The sequence below is a fragment of the Cervus elaphus genome, chromosome 17 (genome assembly GCF_910594005.1).
Source record: "Cervus elaphus chromosome 17, mCerEla1.1, whole genome shotgun sequence".
In the NCBI taxonomy this organism is placed as follows: domain Eukaryota; kingdom Metazoa; phylum Chordata; class Mammalia; order Artiodactyla; family Cervidae; genus Cervus; species Cervus elaphus.
In genome coordinates, this window is record NC_057831.1 from 5,918,588 (window position 1) to 5,937,084 (window position 18,497).

Genomic DNA, 18,497 nt, shown 5'->3' on the forward strand with positions numbered 1-18,497 from the left:
TCTGCTCTTTTAAGACTCCCTTCCCAGGACAGATCTCTGTCCCTGCCTCTTTTGTCTCCCTTTTTATCTTTTATATTTTGTCCTACCTCCTCTCAAAAACAATGGGCTGCCTTTCTGGGTGCCTGATGTCCTCTGCCAGCATTCAGAAGTTGTTTCGTGGAATTTGCTCAGCGTTCAAATGTTCTTTGGATGAATTTGTGAGGGACAAAGTGGTCTCCCCGTCCTATTCCTCTGCAATCGTAGGACCACCCCTGAGACTTGAACTCTCGAGTCTATCTCCACAGCAAGCTCACTTTCCATTCTGCTTCAGAGCCAGGCTGCGAATGGAACTGGACTAAATATTTATGTGTTTGTTTTTTTTGTTTAAATCTTTCCTCTTATTATCCCTGCTACCCTGCTACCATTCCAATATTGTCCCATTTATATTTCTTCCTCTGAATAAAATGTCTCACTAACTTAAGAAGTATTGGGGCCAGAAGAGAATTTCTACTTAAAGTATTTTTATTCTCATAATTGTTATTCTATACCCACAAAGTTTCAACATTTCACTTTTTAACATTCAAACCCTAATTTGAACATGAGGAAACACTAACCTAAATCTTGTTAGGATTGTTTAAAAAAGATGAGGTTATAAAGTTAACCTGTTTACCAGTCCCTGGCAACCCACTCCAGTATTATTATCCGGGAAATCCCGTAGACAGGAGCCTGATAGACGACAGTCCACAGCGTTGCAAGAGTTGGACACGACTGAACAACTGAGCCCCATACTTTTCGTGGCTACAGTATGTACATTTATTGGTCACAGAGCCAACAAGAACTCTAACACCAACCAATGAGGATTACGAAAGGGCCATCTAGGCCTGAAAATAAAAGTATAGGGCTTAATGTCTATTTTGCTTTCCGTCTATGCTCATAGGGTAGCTGGACGTATAGCTTTGTAGCAACTGATGGAGCGTTCTTCCTGAGCATTCTTATTAAAGCTGAACAATGAATGAATACATTTGGAATCCATGAATACCTTTGGGTGGTTTTAGAAATAATATAATCAGGTTAAGAGCAGGGAAACCAGGATGCATAAAGCAACTCAACCCATATAAACATGTATCCTTTTAACATTTGTACATATTAATTAGGAGAATCTCTTCCTGAATTTAGGAATGCATTTGCTTTCTTCATCATCTCCTTTTAAAATGATGGCGGTATGATGTCAAGGCAGGAAGAGCCTAAGGCAAAGTGATGACATTCCTTCAGGAATGCACACCTTCTGGAGGCTGCAAAATCAAATGGAGAATGGAGGTGGGGTCTGCTTGTGGGGGAGCTGACTGATGTCTAGGCTGCCTTAGGCCCTTTGAAGGAGGGAAATTACCTTTATTAAGGCTGCTATGTGACATGTCTTGCACGGAGTAGTACATTATGTTATGTAGTCCAGCGAGGTGTAAGTAGCATCATTTATGTTAAGTTGGAGCAAACTGAAGCTCAAAGAGCTTCAGGTAACTTATCCCATTAGGAGGCAGAATGGGAGCCTTCTGGTTCTCTCACCCGGCACCACAAGTGGCTCACCCACTTGAATGGACATGGTGATGCACTCACTATGTCTCAGAAAAGCCAAGTGGATGGGCATTTTAAAACATGTGGTTACATTCTTCTGTTTATTTTTCTACAACTTGGCTCCTCTATTGACTTCTGTAGCTGGCTATTTAAACAGGTTATTTAAGGAAATATTAAGCAGGTTTATTGAGCAAATATCAGGAAAACATTTATAGCTGGGCACGAGAAACTTTGAACTCAATTTTTCATTGCTGATCACTCTTTCTTGGAAAAGCCCTTCATTGCATTCCTTTGACAGGGGCTGTTGGTAGTTAAAATTCATCTTTGGGTTAGCTGAGGAAGGTGTTACAGAAAAATGGCCACCTGTAATCTTACCACATAGTCTGCATTTAATGACTACTTCCCAAGGACCGTGCGGGCAGGAAGTCATCCTTGGAGCTGACTGAGGGGTGTGGCCTCCCAGAGAAGAGGTCCAGAGGCTGACTGAAACCCCGGGGTCAGGCAGGATGTCTCATGAAAGGCGATTCTCTTGATGAGAGAAAATTGGGCATGACTGGGTACTCAGAAAGCCAAACAGGAAATTGAACAGAGGGAGGAAACTTACTACAAAAGTAAATGATAACCAAATGCTGCTTGATTTGAACGTTAAATATGTTTGGCTTTTAAAATGAGATCTGATACCAGAATCCACTGATAATACTGAACATTAGGAAACCTGTATAGCTACAGGTTAAGTGCCTCATGACACAGGGCAAAGGGAATAGACAGCACTGTCTGGGGAACACTGTCACAGGGAGAATCAACCCTGAGTCTGATCCCGCCTCTAGGTTTAACTACTGGTTTGCAGAATATGGGGAAGAAGAACATGTTAACACTACAAGGAGGCAATTAGTCTGTTTCAGAATGTGGGGAATTCTATATAACAAATGGTTCAGTTTCTCTCTTTGAGCCACTGCAATGAACATGCTGCTGACTCTAAGGGGTGGAAATCAGGCTAAATAAGCTAAACTACTACTAGTGAAAATCTCTCTCCTATATTCGATTCAGACAAGAAGACAGTTAGCAAGAGTTCTGTCAAAACCTGGGCCTTTTGGTGTAGCTCCAGGACTCGCGAGGACAACCAACACCCACCTCTACCACCCACAAAGCCAAAACAGCTCTTTGGAGCTCCTCTTGAGGATGTATGTGATAACGACAGCCTGCCCACCCCAATTCTGGTAGGTCTTATTTTGGTTTTCTGTAACCCTCCTGAGGAGGGGAGTTCTGAGAGATCAAGTGTTCTCTTCCAAATCTACCCCCAAATGAAGAAGTCTGGCTTTGTCTGATAAGTTTCATAATATTACTTCAAAGAATAAGGTCTGATTTAGGTACTGCAGAGTTACAAGGCAAATACCAGATGAAAAGGTACTCTCATCCATTCCACTGATTTCAACAAAGACCCACCTATACTGGCTCAGGCCAGTTAAAATGGACTCTGTAAGGTAAGGGAGTCAGAGAAGGCGAGGTTGGGAGAAAGCATGAGACCAGCACTTGACAGGAACAGATCACCTTTAACGAGGCGAGAAGGGGCAGCAGTCAGAGGAGTGAGCTGCTGCACCACCCCAAGAAAAGAGTGAGCATCTACAGGCCTGTATGTGGAAAGCCTCTGTCCTAAGGGGGCCTGTTTGCCAAGGTTGTTCAGAGCAGTTCTCTCTCACACAGCTGGGGCAAGGAATTTCGGAGACCGGCCAGAGGCTGGGACCAGCTGGGAGCTGGGCGTAATCAACCTAATGTCCATGTTTTTCTTCGGGTGACAGTGTTCTTTATTTTGCATAGAATGGTGGGGAGGACCTGGAGGGGAGTTTTAACTCCAGGCTATTTTGAGCTGTGTAACTTTCCTTCAGACTCTGTGTGTAAGAATCTCTGAGGGTCCACTTCATCCTCAAATGGTCTCCTGGTCTCCTCCCTTGAAGTCGACACTCGTCTCAAGTCTCCTTCAGCTGAGTCTACTCCGCCTTATGACTCAAAATGTCTCACACGGATTTGATTTGTAACTCAAGTGTTTAAGCATAAAGTACTCATCCTCTGGCAAAAAATGAATCATTTGAGCCTGACAGAATGTGTCAAAAGAAAGTCACAGAGTTTGGACTGTGCTTTATCAAATTAGTGTATTGAACTGTAAGCATTAACACTTGTTCACTGTCCACTATCTCTCCAAGCACTACACTAGATGCAGGGAATTTTATGGTAGATATGAAGAAATTTGTCATCCAAGTTATGTGCTAGCACTACCCCAGACCTGTGTCTTTCACAGAAAATTTAGGGGGCAGCTATGATTATCATCACCCCCACTTCATAAATGAAAAACAAAAGAGCCTCACCCAAGTATGTGCTATGCCTAAAGTCTCACAGTGGATAAGTAGCAGAACAGATTCCACATTCCTTGAAAAACCTGGCTCCAATATCTGTTATCTCTCTACTCTGCAGACAGCAAAGGATATTAAAATACAGAAAAAGGAACTAGAAAGGCTGATGAGAAAGAAATGTGGTCGGAGAAGGAGGAGAGGCATATTGAGCCTGATTTTGAGGGGAGGGAATACAGGAAATAGGAATGAATGGGGTGGACAGTCCCTGAAAGGGGAATACACAAATGGAGCATGAATATGGCAAAAAGATTTCCACACTTAGGGAAGAGCATCTATAACAGGGAATAATGAGAAAGGAGCGGTGAAGGAGGAGAGGGTGAATCTACAAAGGCCTCAAAGCAGAGACGTTTAACACGGTAAATTCACTAAAACGGAAAGTCTGATTACACAAGTGTTTAAAATGTTTCAGGGTATGAATGCCAAATCGATTGTTGGGTAGAAAATATATTTAGAGACACTGAAGAAAAAATTTCAAATTGACTTCGGTCCAGTTCTAGCACTGTACCCTCATACACCACAGCTCTGTTGAAAGAGGAGCAAGCTTGTGCTCTGGGCTTGTAGATATGAAACGTCCCATACTTTTCTTTTCTTTCCTTCCCTATAGGATATGCTTTCCTTTATCAATAAAAAAGGGCTGTTTACAGAAGGCATCTTCAGAAAACCTGGCAAAATACAATCATGCAGAGCCCTAAAGAAGAAACTAAATTCCGGGGACAAAGTGAACTTGGATGATGAATCCATTCTTGTGGTAGCATCCACCTTAAAGGTAAGGAAAGTTTGAGCCTTATCCACACACAGAGGAAATCTGAAGCTGTATGACTGGTCCTTCTTTATGACTGCCCAAGAAACATAAGAGGCGTAAGAGAGGAAGGATTTGAAAAAGTGAAAAACACTTCACAAAGCCAAAATTGAAGGAAGGTACCCCAAATATGATAAGCTCCACATATTAGATATTTTCCTTTTTCATTGCACATCTTGACTCCTGAACACTCCATGCAAAAGAATAATAATAAATTTCGAAATACACACTTACACATAGAGTGTTTACCAAAACAAGCTTCCTGCTTTTGATGACTTCCTCATCATCTTTTAACGAAGGCAGCATTTCCAAAATAAAATTTACATTAAGCTTTTGGAAATACTTAACAGAAGTAACTTCCCAAGGGGCTCAGACAGTAAAGAATCCGCCTGCAATGTGGGAGACCTGGGTTCCATTCCTGGGTTGGAAGGATCCCTGGAAAAGGGACTGGCATACCAACTCCAGTAGTCTTGCCTGGAGAATCCCATGGACGGAGGAGTCCGGCAGGCTATAGTCCATGGGGTGGCACAGAGTCAGACACGGCTGAAGCAACTCAGCATGGATGCAAGACAGATGGTTACTTACTGTGGTAAATTCCTGTGTGTGTGTGTCTGTGTGTGTGTGTGTGTGTGTGTGTGTGTTAGTCGCCTAGTCGCGTCTGACTCTCTGTGATCCCATGGACTGTAGCCCACCAGGCCCCTTGGTCCATGGGATTCTCCAGGTAAGAATACTAGAGTGGGCTGCCATGCCCTTCTCCAGGAGATCTTCCTGATTCAGGGATCGAACCTGCATCCCTTGCATCTCCTGCATTGGCAGGCAGGTCCTTTATCACTAGCAACACCTGGGAAGCCCATTTGTCTTACAGGGAATCAAAAAACGCTTAGTGAGGCCACCAAATCCTCTGATCATTTCACCATCCTTCCTTCCCCTGTCTCTCAATGCCTTTTACTTTAAAATTAGTGTAGGGATGACTCCACCATTTGTTCCTCCTTTGATCTCTCTTACCATCTTCAACACCCTTTGTTAATATTTGTATGTTTAACCCACCACCCAAGGTTACAGTTACATGGTAACCAGTTTTTATTACATGCCTCATCTTATAAATCTTATTTTTAAAGTGAGTGCAACAGTCAAAATCAGTTTGGAATTTTGAAAATTCAATAGATTCATACAAAAAATAGACTGAGTTTGAAATGATACAGCTAAATCACAAGTGTATAGTTAAATTTCTACCAGGGTAATAATAGAACAGGAAAAAAATTTAATCAATTCATCTTGATACTTGTTAGCAGCTATGAACAAAGATATATTGATGTAGTAATAACTACAGACAGGTTATTAAAATTACCTTAGAAACTAAACATATGGTCTTTCCTTGTCCCCTATTAATGTTCGATTGTATGATAACAGCAACACTGCAGATACCACTTAGAGTTGACCCCTACTGCACGTGCACCATAATAACACACACTAGGTGTGCAAACAGCAAGTAGAGCGCTACCCTCTGTAAGGTGCACCCTGGGGACTGATTTGAGTTCTGAGCAAGATTTACTAGGCTCTTGCCTATTTCCATGCTCTAAGCACAGACTAGTAAGACGGTGGCTACTTATGGGTACAGGTCTTACACAATCCCAAAGTGTTCTTTTCCTAAAGTTGATTGATCTTGGTGGGGAATCAGACTTTGCAACCTCAGCCTTGATAATACCATATGTCAGAGCCACCACAGAGTTGGTCTAAATCAGAAATGAATATATAGACAGAACCACATTGAGTTTTCCACTAAACTGTCTATAAACAGAGATCCAATAGCAAATACCCACAGCATATTCTGCATGAGTCATGTCCTGGCTTAACCATACTCAGTCTCACCAATCGATTCTACAGCACAGGGTCCAGGAGAGAGAAGAGACACACTCTCCAAGTGCATGTAGTTTGGTACACAAGGCAAAGGCCTGCTGCACACTCCCAGACTCCCAGAAGCCAAAGCCAGCTGAGGTGGTCGAATGGCGTCACCAACTCGACGGACATGAATTTGAGCAAGACCCAGGTGTTGGTGATGGACAGGAAAGCCTGGTGTGCTGCAGTCCATGGGGTCCCAAAGAGTAGGACACGACTGAACGACTGAACGGAAATGGAGTGCTTCCTCCTTCCAAATGTACTGTGGGCACTCCATAAAAAGCATAGTGAAAACCTAATGACCATGATTGGGTACTGTATACCAATTACAAGAAAAAGTATGAGAGGACTGCGACTTTGTACATTATCTTTGTACTCTGTCCTCAGTACTCAAAAGAGTGCCTGGCACAAACAGCAGCTCAATAAGTACTGAAACAAGTGAACACTGACTGCATTATAATCACGACAGTTGCCCAGAAACATTGCCTGAACAAGATACTATTAAGAGAAGTCAGGCTCTATATTAAGACCAGTGGAAGCAAGTTGTGCCTTTGAAACTGGCAAGGCAATACAATCATTTCCCCTCAGTCTTGCACAACAGTTTACAACTTCATCTATTTTAATAGGCCCCATTCTATGATACTAAGACTTGTTCATCAGTGATGAACTTTCCAGGCCTCCACTTAGGAAGCTTACATTTGCATTTTCTATCCCACAGGTGTGAAGTTGCAATGTATCTAAATTCTCAGTTTCCTCTTTGGGGAGGATATATTCCATTCAGAGAGTTGTAAGGGTAACATGTTGTTTACCCTTTGGGGCTTTTGATTTATTTCTAACACCTGCTGCTTAAAAGTCTGTAGGACTGAACTTTTATATGGTTTAAAAAAAAAAAAAGGAAAAAGACTGAAGCTATTATCAGACTAGCTTTTTCCCAAAGAGCACATATACCTCAAGTCTTCTCTTAATATGTGTATAAGAGCATGTAGGGGTGTACTTTTGTTTGTTTTATTTCAGAACTTCTCTTTCTTGAATTCAGAGCAAGCACTGTGTCTTAAGTAAACAAACAAAATGGGTATGTGCATTTCTTTTCAAGAAACTAACAGGATTTAGGATGAGTTATCACCAGACCTTGCCAGTTTGTACGAATGTGCTAACATGAACACAAAGAGTAAGTTCCAGGTGATAGAAGGAGCTTTAGCTTCATTCTCACTACAGCCCAAACTCTACTTTTATGCGTCTAATTTTAGTTGGGGAAAATCCAACCAGTACTTCTGGATGTGCAAGGCTGTGGAGAATCACAGCCAAGCTCTGTGTGAATCAGTCTGCGTGGCTATGAAGGAACCACGGACTGAACTGAATTTGTCAACTAAATATTTTCTTTGCAACTTCTCCATTGAATTTATCAGAAGACTAATATACATTTTTTGATCTATCTAAGGATTTTCTTCGAAATATTCCAGGAGGCATATTTTCAGCCACTCTCTATGATAAATGGCTTGATGTTATTGATCAAGGGAATGAGGAGGAGAAAATAACTGCGACCCAGAGGTAATGATGCAATTTTCTCAACTCTGAGAAAATACAACCAACATACTCTTAGGAAAATATCAGCTTATAGTTTACAGCTGTGTCCACTAAAATAATGACCAGTATCAAACGGTTTCACTTGATCATACCCATGGAAGCCAGTTTGAAAGGAGATGCACGCCTTATTGGTGACATTGTAATTGGTGTTTTTCTGCTAATCTTATTAATACGGAATGCTTGACCATTTTACACCTTCTGAATACACGAAATCGTTGGAGATGAAATCCATTGGTCTAAAAAGAGATGATAAAGAACCAATCTGCCAGCGGTATGATCTTAAATACAAACACATAACTAACCAGAGCAGTTCTTACCTGGCTCAGGAATTAAATTTGGTGAAACATTTTTGTGTGCATTCATGCCTGGAACTGTGAGAATGGACTGTGGACATGGTATAAAAAGAAGTACTGTGTTCTCTGTATTTCCACTTACTGAGCAAAATGACTCGCTTTATTGATAAGTGCCTTTTTCTGTCATTAGGCTTCTAGACCAGCTGCCAAGAGCCAATGTAGTTTTTCTGCGATACCTTTTTGGAGTGTTACACAACATTGAGCAACATTCCTCATCCAATCAGATGACAGCTTATAATTTATCAGTGTGTATAACCCCAAGCATTCTTGGTCTGCTTAATTCTGGCAGCACAGCATTCAAAAACTTCACCAAGAAGGTAATGAGAGCTCTCATTTTTATGCCTTGCAGGGCAGAGTCCCCATTTTGAACCTGAAGTCTGTGGTATTAACTCTGGTGAACCAGTTTAAAGTGCACATTTTAATTACACTGCCTTGGACTGGCAGAGGCCTGCTCTGGTTGGGCATGGGAAGGTGTGTTGCAACTGAGAACAGTCGAGTCACTTCTCCTTTGCCATCCAAGAGATTAAACAATAGAGAGATAAGAGTAGGATGGTGTGATAGAGAAGAACGTGGCTTTGGAGTCTGAGAACCAAGATTCAACTCTCAGCCTAATCATTGAGGGGTGTACAAACCTCCAAACTATGATTTCACCATTACACAATGATGACAACACTCAATACATCTGGTCAGTCTCGGCACATCTTAGGCGGCCTGGGCAATATGAGCACCCAAGGTTCCACACATACCGGCCTCACTCTGCCAGTTCTGGCTCATTCAGGAAAATACTTGGCTTCTATTGTGTCTCTGCTAGAGGATGAGGAGGCTAGTAAAATATTTCAGAACATCCTGACAGAGCCACAACATGCCTAAGAAGATCACAGCTCTTTTCCAAGCTCCCCTGGACAGCAAGTGTGAGGCAAGGCAATGCAGTTAGACAGACAGACATGTTTTCTCTCCAGATGCTTTCTTCCGTCACAAACCCTGCCACCCCACACAGAAACCTCTGCTACCCACGTTTCAGATAGTTCTTCACTGAAGTGAATTTCAAAATTTGTGTTGCATTTGATGCTTTATCAAGTTTAATGAGATGGTATATATAAATTCTATCTCAAGAAAACTAGAAAAAAGTTCAATAAAAATAAACAAAACTTAATAAGAAAATATACATTTTTGTCCCAAACATCCTATGTAGGCTACTTAAAAATCATCCTAGTGTTAAGCATGTAGCAATCATTACAAAATTTTAGCTATCAGACTAGGCCACATATTATAACTTTAGTCCACCGACGAAAAGAATTTTAAAATTTGTGCCCAAAGTACTCTTGAAAGGATTAGTTATTTCTTAGAAAAAGCTGATGCATATATAATATATATATATAATTTTTAAATCAAGTGAATTTTTCTGACTTCTTTTGCATTTTTTGTGAGAGCCAAGATTCATGTCTGAAATGTGATTTACTATTAGGCCATATGTACAGTAATACCCCATTTTTTGCCCCTCTGTGTTACAGATTTCTTTCATACAATTTCTCATTGAAAACTGTCTCAAGATATTTGGAGAAGATATCACGTCTCTCTTTGGACCGAAGTCAGTGAGTTGTGATAACAGTCATATCACTGACGTCACTGATAACAGTGAGAAGGTTGCAGGTACGTGAATAATGTAACTGGCTTTGATGCAAAAGACAGCAAGGCTGCCAGGGTCAATGGGAGATCTTGGAGTCCAAAGCACATTCTAAGGGCAGTAATTTCCATCCGCTCCAAGACATGGGAAGTTTCCCGCTTGTGAGATCAAAGGAAGGATAAGACTGTTCTGATTTCAAGAAGCTGCTAATACAGCTTTAGAAGACATCATGGTTCGGTTCAGTTCAGTTGCTCAGTCGTGTCTGACTCTTGATGATCCCAAGGACTGTAGTGACCCCAACTCCTTGGGGTCAAGGGCTGCAGCGTGCCAGGCCTCCCTGTCCATCACCAACTCCCGGAGCTTACTTAAACTCATGTCCATCGAATCAGTGATGCCATCCAACCATCTCACCCTGTCTGGTCCCCTTCTGCTCCTGCCTTCAATCTTTCCCAGCATCAGGGATTTTTCCAATGAGCTAGTTCTTTGCATCAGGTGGCCAAAGTATTGGAGTTTCGGCTTCAGCATCAGTCCTTCCAATGAACACCCAGGACTGATCTCCTTTAGTATGGACTGGTTGGATCTCCTCGCAGTCCAAGGGACTCTCAAGAGTCTTCTCCAACACCACAGTCGAAAAGCATCAATTTTTCAGCACTCAGCTTTCTTCACAGTACAACTCTCACATCCATACATGACCACTGGAAAACCATAGCCTTGACCAGACGGACCTTTGTTGGCAAGGTAATGTCTCTGCTTTTTAATGTGCTATCTAGGTTGGTCATAACTTTCCTTCCAAGGAGTAAGCGTCTTTTAATTTCATGGCTGCAATCACCATCCGCAGTGATTTTGGAGCCCCAAAAAATAAAGTCTGACACTGTTTCCACTGTCTCCCCACCTATTTCCCATGAGGTGATGGGACCAGATGCCATGATCTTAGTTTTCTGAATATTGAGCTTTAAGCCAACTTTTTCACTCTCCTCTTTCACTTTCATCAAGAGGCTTTTTAGTTCCTCCTCACCCTCTGCCATAAGGGTGGTGTCATCTGCATATCTGAGGTTATTGATATTTCTCCTGGCAATCTTGATTCCAGCTTGTGCTTCTTCCAGCCCAGCGTTTCTCATGATGTACTCTGCATATAAGTTAAATAAGCAGGGTGACAATGTACAGCCTTGATGTACTCCTTTTCCTATTTGGAACCAGTCTGTTGTTCCGTGTCTAGTTCTAACTGTTGCTTCCTGACCTGCATACAGGTTTCTCAAGAGGCAGGTCAGGTGGTCTGGTATTCCCATCTCCTTCAGAATTTTCCACAGTTTGTTGTGATCCACACGCTCGAAGGCTTTGGCGTAGTCCATAAAGCAGAAGTAGATGTTTTTCTGGAACTCTCTTGCTTTTTCGATGATCCAGTGGATACTGGCAATTTGATCTCTGGTTCCTCTGCCTTTTCAAAACCAGCTTGGATATCTGGAAGTTCTCAGCTCACATATTGCTGAAGCCTGGCTTGGAGAATTTTGAGCATTACTTTACTAGCATGTGAGATGAGTGCAATTGTGCGGTAGTTTGAGCCTTCTTTGGGATTGCCTTTCTTAGGGATTGGAATGAAAACTGACCTTTTCCAGTCCTGTGGCCCCTGCTGAGTTTTCCAAATTTGTTGACATATTGAGTGCAGCACTTTCACAGCATCATCTTTCAGGATTTGAAATAGCTCAACTGGAATTCCATCACATCCACTAGCTCGGTTCGAAGTGATGCTTTCTAAGGCCCACTTGACTTCACATTCCAGGATGTCTGGCTCTACGTGAGTGATCACACCATTGTGATTATCTGGGTCATGAAGGTCTTCTTTGTGCAGTTCTTCTGTGTATTCTTGCCACGTCTTCTTGATATCTTCTGCTTCTGTTAGGTCCATACAATTTCTGTCCTTTCTTGAACCCATCTTTGCATGTAATGTTCCCCTGGTCTCTCTAATTTTCTTGAAGAGATGTCTAGTCTTTCCCATTCTGTGGTTTTCCTCTATTTCTTTGCAGTGATCGCTGAGGAAGGCTTTCTTCTCTCTCCTGGCTATTCTTTGGAACTCTGCATTCAAATGGGAATATCTTTCCTTTTCTCCTTTGCTTTTCGCTTCTCTTCTTTTCACAGCTATTTGTCAGGCCTCCTCAGACAACCATTTTGCCTTTTTGCATTTCTTTTCCATGGGGATGCTCTTGATCCCTGTCTCCTGTACAATGTCACGAACCTCCGTTCATAGTTCATCAGGCTCTCTGTCTATCAGATTTAGTCCCTTAAATCTATTTCTCACTTCCACTCTATAGTCATCAGGGATTTGATTTAGGTCATACCTGAATGGTCTAGTGGTCTTCCCTGCTTTCTTCAGTTTAAGTCTGCATTTGGCAATAAGGAGTTCATGATCTGAGCCACAGTCAGCTCCTGGTCTTGTTTTTGCTGACTGTATAGAGCTTCTCCATCTTTGCCTGCAAAGAATATAATCAATCTGATTTCAGTGTTGACCATCTGGTGATGTCCATGTGTATGTGGTGATGTCTGGCAAAGTCTTTGGTTAGGGCTTTTCTCGGGACAGTTCTCTTTCTCTCTCTCTGGCTATCCCACAGTCCGGGTTGCTATCTCACATTAGCTCCCTCAGATTGCCCTCGGGGCATTCAGGCCCGGTCCTTACTCTAAGCAATGCAGCCCATGCCTCCCGGTTCAGCCCCCACTTGCTGGTGGTGGATGCCAGCGTCTGGGCAACTTTTCTGCTGGAAGCTGCCATTGGGCACATAATCTGTGGGTTTTATTTATTTATATATTTACTTTTCCTCCCGGTTATGTTGTCCTCTGAGATTCCAAAACTCCCCACAGACCCGCTATGAGAGTGTTTCCTGGTGTTTGGAAACTTCTGCTCTTTTAAGACTCCCTTCCCAGGACGGATCTCTGTCCCTGCCTCTTTTGTCTCCCTTTTTATCTTTTATATTTTGTCCTACCTCCTCTCAAAAACAATGGGCTGCCTTTCTGGGTGCCTGATGTCCTCTGCCAGCATTCAGAAGTTGTTTCGTGGAATTTGCTCAGCGTTCAAATGTTCTTCGGATGAATTTGTGAGGGACAAAGTGGTCTCCCCGTCCTATTCCTCTGCAATCGTAGGACCACCCCTGAGACTTGAACTCTCGAGTCTATCTCCACAGCAAGCTCACTTTCCATTCTGCTTCAGAGCCAGGCTGCGAATGGAACTGGACTAAATATTTATGTGTTTGTTTTTTTTGTTTAAATCTTTCCTCTTATTATCCCTGCTACCCTGCTACCATTCCAATATTGTCCCATTGATATTTCTTTCTCTGAATAGAATGTCTCACTAACTTAAGAAGTATTGGGGCCAGAAGAGAATTTCTACTTAAAGTATTTTTATTCTCATAATTGTTATTCTATACCCACAAAGTTTCAACATTTCACTTTTTAACATTCAAACCCTAATTTGAACATGAGGAAACACTAACCTAAATCTTGTCAGGATTGTTTAAGAAAGATGAGGTTATAAAGTTAACCTGTTTAACAGTCCCTGGCAACCCACTCCAGGATAGACTACAGTCCACAGCGTTGCAAGAGTTGGACACGACTGAACAACTGAGCCCCATACTTTTCGTGGCTACAGTATGTACGTTTATTGGTCACAGAGCCAACAAGAACTCTAACACCAACCAATGAGGATTACGAAAGGGCCATCTAGGCCTGAAAATAAAAGTATAGGGCTTAATGTCTATTTTGCTTTCCATCTATGCTCATAGAGTACCTGGACGTATAGCTTTGTAGCAACTGATGGAGTGTTCTTCCTGAGCATTCTTATTAAAGCTGAACAATGAATGAATACATTTGGAATCCATGAATACCTTTGGGTAGTTTTAGAAATAAAATAATCAGGTTAAGAGCAGGGACACCAGGGTGCATAAAGCAACTCAACCCATATAAACATGTATCCTTTTAACATTTGTACATATTAATTAGGAGAATCTCTTCCTGAATTTAGGAATGCATTTGCTTTCTTCATCATCTCCTTTTAAAATGATGGCGGTATGATGTCAAGGCAGGAAGAGCCTAAGGCAAAGTGATGACATTCCTTCAGGAATGCACACCTTCTGGAGGCTGCAAAATCAAATGGAGAATGGAGGTGGGGTCTGCTTGTGGGGGAGCTGACTGATGTCTAGGCTGCCTTAGGCCCTTTGAAGGAGGGAAATTACCTTTATTAAGGCTGCTATGTGACATGTCTTGCACGGAGTAGTACATTATGTTATGTAGTCCAGCGAGGTGTAAGTAGCATCATTTATGTTAAGTTGGAGCAAACTGAAGCTCAAAGAGCTTCAGGTAACTTATCCCATTAGGAGGCAGAATGGGAGCCTTCTGGTTCTCTCACCCGGCACCACAAGTGGCTCACCCACTTGAATGGACATGGTGATGCACTCACTATGTCTCAGAAAAGCCAAGTGGATGGGCATTTTAAAACATGTGGTTACATTCTTCTGTTTATTTTTCTACAACTTGGCTCCTCTATTGACTTCTGTAGCTGGCTATTTAAACAGGTTATTTAAGGAAATATTAAGCAGGTTTATTGAGCAAATATCAGGAAAACATTTATAGCTGGGCACGAGAAACTTTGAACTCAATTTTTCATTGCTGATCACTCTTTCTTGGAAAAGCCCTTCATTGCATTCCTTTGACAGGGGCTGTTGGTAGTTAAAATTCATCTTTGGGTTAGCTGAGGAAGGTGTTACAGAAAAATGGCCACCTGTAATCTTACCACATAGTCTGCGTTTAATGACTACTTCCCAAGGACCGTGAGGGCAGGAAGTCATCCTTGGAGCTGACTGAGGGGTGTGGCCTCCCAGAGAAGAGGTCCAGAGGCTGACTGAAACCCCGGGGTCAGGCAGGATGTCTCATGAAAGGCGATTCTCTTGATGAGAGAAAATTGGGCATGACTGGGTACTCAGAAAGCCAAACAGGAAATTGAACAGAGGGAGGAAACTTACTACAAAAGTAAATGATAACCAAATGCTGCTTGATTTGAATGTTAAATATGTTTGGCTTTTAAAATGAGATCTGATACCAGAATCCACTGATAATACTTAACTTTAGGAAACCTGTATAGCTACAGGTTAAGTGCCTCATGACACAGGGCAAAGGGAATAGACAGCACTGTCTGGGGAACACTGTCACAGGGAGAATCAACCCTGAGTCTGATCCCGCCTCTAGGTTTAACTACTGGTTTGCAGAATATGGGGAAGAAGAACATGTTAACACTACAAGGAGGCAATTAGTCTGTTTCAGAATGTGGGGAATTCTATATAACAAATGGTTCCGTTTCTCTCTTTGAGCCACTGCAATGAACATGCTGCTGACTCTAAGGGGTGGAAATCAGGCTAAATAAGCTAAACTACTACTAGTGAAAATCTCTCTCCTATATTCGATTCAGACAAGAAGACAGTTAGCAAGAGTTCTGTCAAAACCTGGGCCTTTTGGTGTAGCTCCAGGACTCGCGAGGACAACCAACACCCACCTCTACCACCCACAAAGCCAAAACAGCTCTTTGGAGCTCCTCTTGAGGATGTATGTGATAATGACAGCCTGCCCACCCCAATTCTGGTAGGTCTTATTTTGGTTTTCTGTAACCCTCCTGAGGAGGGGAGTTCTGAGAGATCAAGTGTTCTCTTCCAAATCTACCCCCAAATGAAGAAGTCTGGCTTTGTCTGATAAGTTTCATAATATTACTTCAAAGAATAAGGTCTGATTTAGGTACTGCAGAGTTACAAGGCAAATACCAGATGAAAAGGTACTCTCATCCATTCCACTGATTTCAACAAAGACCCACCTATACTGGCTCAGGCCAGTTAAAATGGACTCTGTAAGGTAAGGGAGTCAGAGAAGGCGAGGTTGGGAGAAAGCATGAGACCAGCACTTGACAGGAACAGATCACCTTTAACGAGGCGAGAAGGGGCAGCAGTCAGAGGAGTGAGCTGCTGCACCACCCCAAGAAAAGAGTGAGCATGTACAGGCCTGTATGTGGAAAGCTACTGTCCTAACGGGGCCTGTTCGCCAAGGTTGTTCAGAGCAGTTCTCTCTCACACAGCTGGGGCAAGGAATTTCAGAGACTGGCCAGAGGCTGGGACCAGCTGGGAGCTGGGCGTAATCAACCTAATGTCCATGTTTTTCTTCGGGTGACAGAGTTCTTTATATTGCATAGAACGGTGGGGAGGACCTGGAGGGGAATTTTAACTCCAGGCTATTTTGAGCTGTGTAACTTTCCTTCAGACTCTGTGTGTAAGAATGTCTGAGGGTCCACTTCATCCTCATATGGTCTCCTGGTCTCCTCCCTTGAAGTCGACACTCGTCTCAAGTCTCCTTCAGCTGAGTCTACTCCGCCTTATGACTCAAAATGTCTCACACGGATTTGATTTGTAACTCAAGTGTTTAAGCATAAAGTACTCATCCTCTGGCAAAAAATGAATCATTTGAGCCTGACAGAATGTGTCAAAAGAAAGTCACAGAGTTTGGACTGTGCTTTATCAAATTAGTACATTGAACTGTAAGCATTAACACTTGTTCACTGTCCACTATCTCTCCACGCACTACACTAGATGCAGGGAATTTTATGGTAGATATGAAGAAATTTGTCATCCAAGTTATGTGCTAGCACTACCCCAGACCTGTGTCTTTCACAGAAAATTTAGGGGGCAGCTATGATTATCATCACCCCCACTTCATAAATGAAAAACAAAAGAGCCACACCCAAGTATGTGCTATGCTTAAAGTCACACAGTGGATAAGTAGCAGAACAGATTTCCACATTCCTTGAAAAACCTGGCTCCAATATCTGTTATCTCTCTACTCTGCAGACAGCAGAGGATATTAAAATACAGAAAAAGGAACTAGAAAGGCTGATGAGAAAGAAATGTGGTCGGAGAAGGAGGAGAGGCATATTGAGCCTGATTTTGAGGGGAGGGAATACAGGAAATAGGAATGAATGGGGTGGACAGTCCCTGAAAGGGGAATACACAAATGGAGCATGAATATGGCAAAACGATTTCCACACTTAGGGAAGAGCATCTATAACAGGGAATAATGAGAAAGGAGCGGTGAAGGAGGAGAGGGTGAATCTACAAAGGCCTCAAAGCAGAGACGTTTAACACGGTAAATTCATTAAACGGAAAATCTGATTACACAAGTGTTTAAAATGTCTCAGGGTATGAATGCCAAATCGATTGTTGGGTAGAAAATATATTTAGAGACACTGAAGAAAAAATTTCAAATTGACTTCGGTCCAGTTCTAGCACTGTACCCTCATACACCACAGCTCTGTCAAAAGAGGAGCAAGCTTGTGCTCTGGGCTTGTAGATATGAAATGTCCCATACTTTTCTTTTCTTTCCTTCCCTATAGGATATGCTTTCCTTTATCAACCAAAACGGGCCGTTTACAGAAGGCATCTTCGGAAAATCAGGCAAAATACAATCATGCCGAGCCCTAAAGAAGAAACTAAACTCTGGGGACAAAGTGAACTTGGATGATGAGTCCATTCTTGTGGTAGCATCCACCTTAAAGGTAAGGAACATTTGAGCATTATCCACACACAGAGGAAATCTGAAGCTGTATGACTGGTCCTTCATTACGACTGCCCAAGAAACATAAGAGGCGTAAGAGAGGAAGGATTTGAAAAAGTGAAAAACTTCACAAAGCCAAAAGTGAAGGAAGGTACCCCAAAGATGATAAGCCCCACATATTAGATATTTTCCTTTTTCATTGCACATCTTGACTCCTGAACACTCCATGCAAAAGAATAATAATAAATTTCAAAATACACACTTACACATAGAGTGTTTACCAAAACAAGCTTCCTGCTTTTCATGACTTCCTCATCATCTTTTAACGAAGGCAGCATTTCCAAAATAAAATTTACATTAAGCTTTTGGAAATAGTTAACAGAAGTAACTTCCCAAGGGGCTCAGACAGTAAAGAATCCGCCTGCAATGTGGGAGACCTGGGTTCCATTCCTGGGTTGGAAGGATCCCTGGAAAAGGGACTGGCATACCGACTCCAGTATTCTTGCCTGGAGAATCCCATGGACAGAGGAGTCCGGCAGGCTATATAGTCCATGGGGTGGCACAGAGTCAGACACGGCTGAAGCAACTCAGCATGGATGCAAGACTGATGGTTACTTACTGTGGTAAACTCGTGTGTGTGTGTGTGTGTGTGTGTGTGTGTGTGTGTGTGTTAGTCACCTAGTTGCTTCCGACTCTCTGTGATCCCATGGACTGTAGCC

General features: G+C 42.3%; 1 protein-coding gene across 1 annotated transcript in view; it reads left to right on the top strand.

The window, feature by feature from the left end:
• Nucleotides 1–1,193: 1,193 nt before the first annotated feature.
• The window catches only part of LOC122673215, a 37,561-nt gene continuing 20,257 nt past the window's right edge, over nt 1,194–18,497 (top strand). The window contains exons 1-7 of the mRNA XM_043870741.1: nt 1,194–1,199; nt 4,558–4,719; nt 8,087–8,196; nt 8,716–8,902; nt 10,097–10,235; nt 15,656–15,825; nt 17,618–17,779. Coding sequence (XP_043726676.1) covers nt 1,194–1,199; nt 4,558–4,719; nt 8,087–8,196; nt 8,716–8,902; nt 10,097–10,235; nt 15,656–15,825; nt 17,618–17,779 — 936 coding nt within the window. The remainder of the gene's footprint in view (nt 1,200–4,557; nt 4,720–8,086; nt 8,197–8,715; nt 8,903–10,096; nt 10,236–15,655; nt 15,826–17,617; nt 17,780–18,497) is intronic.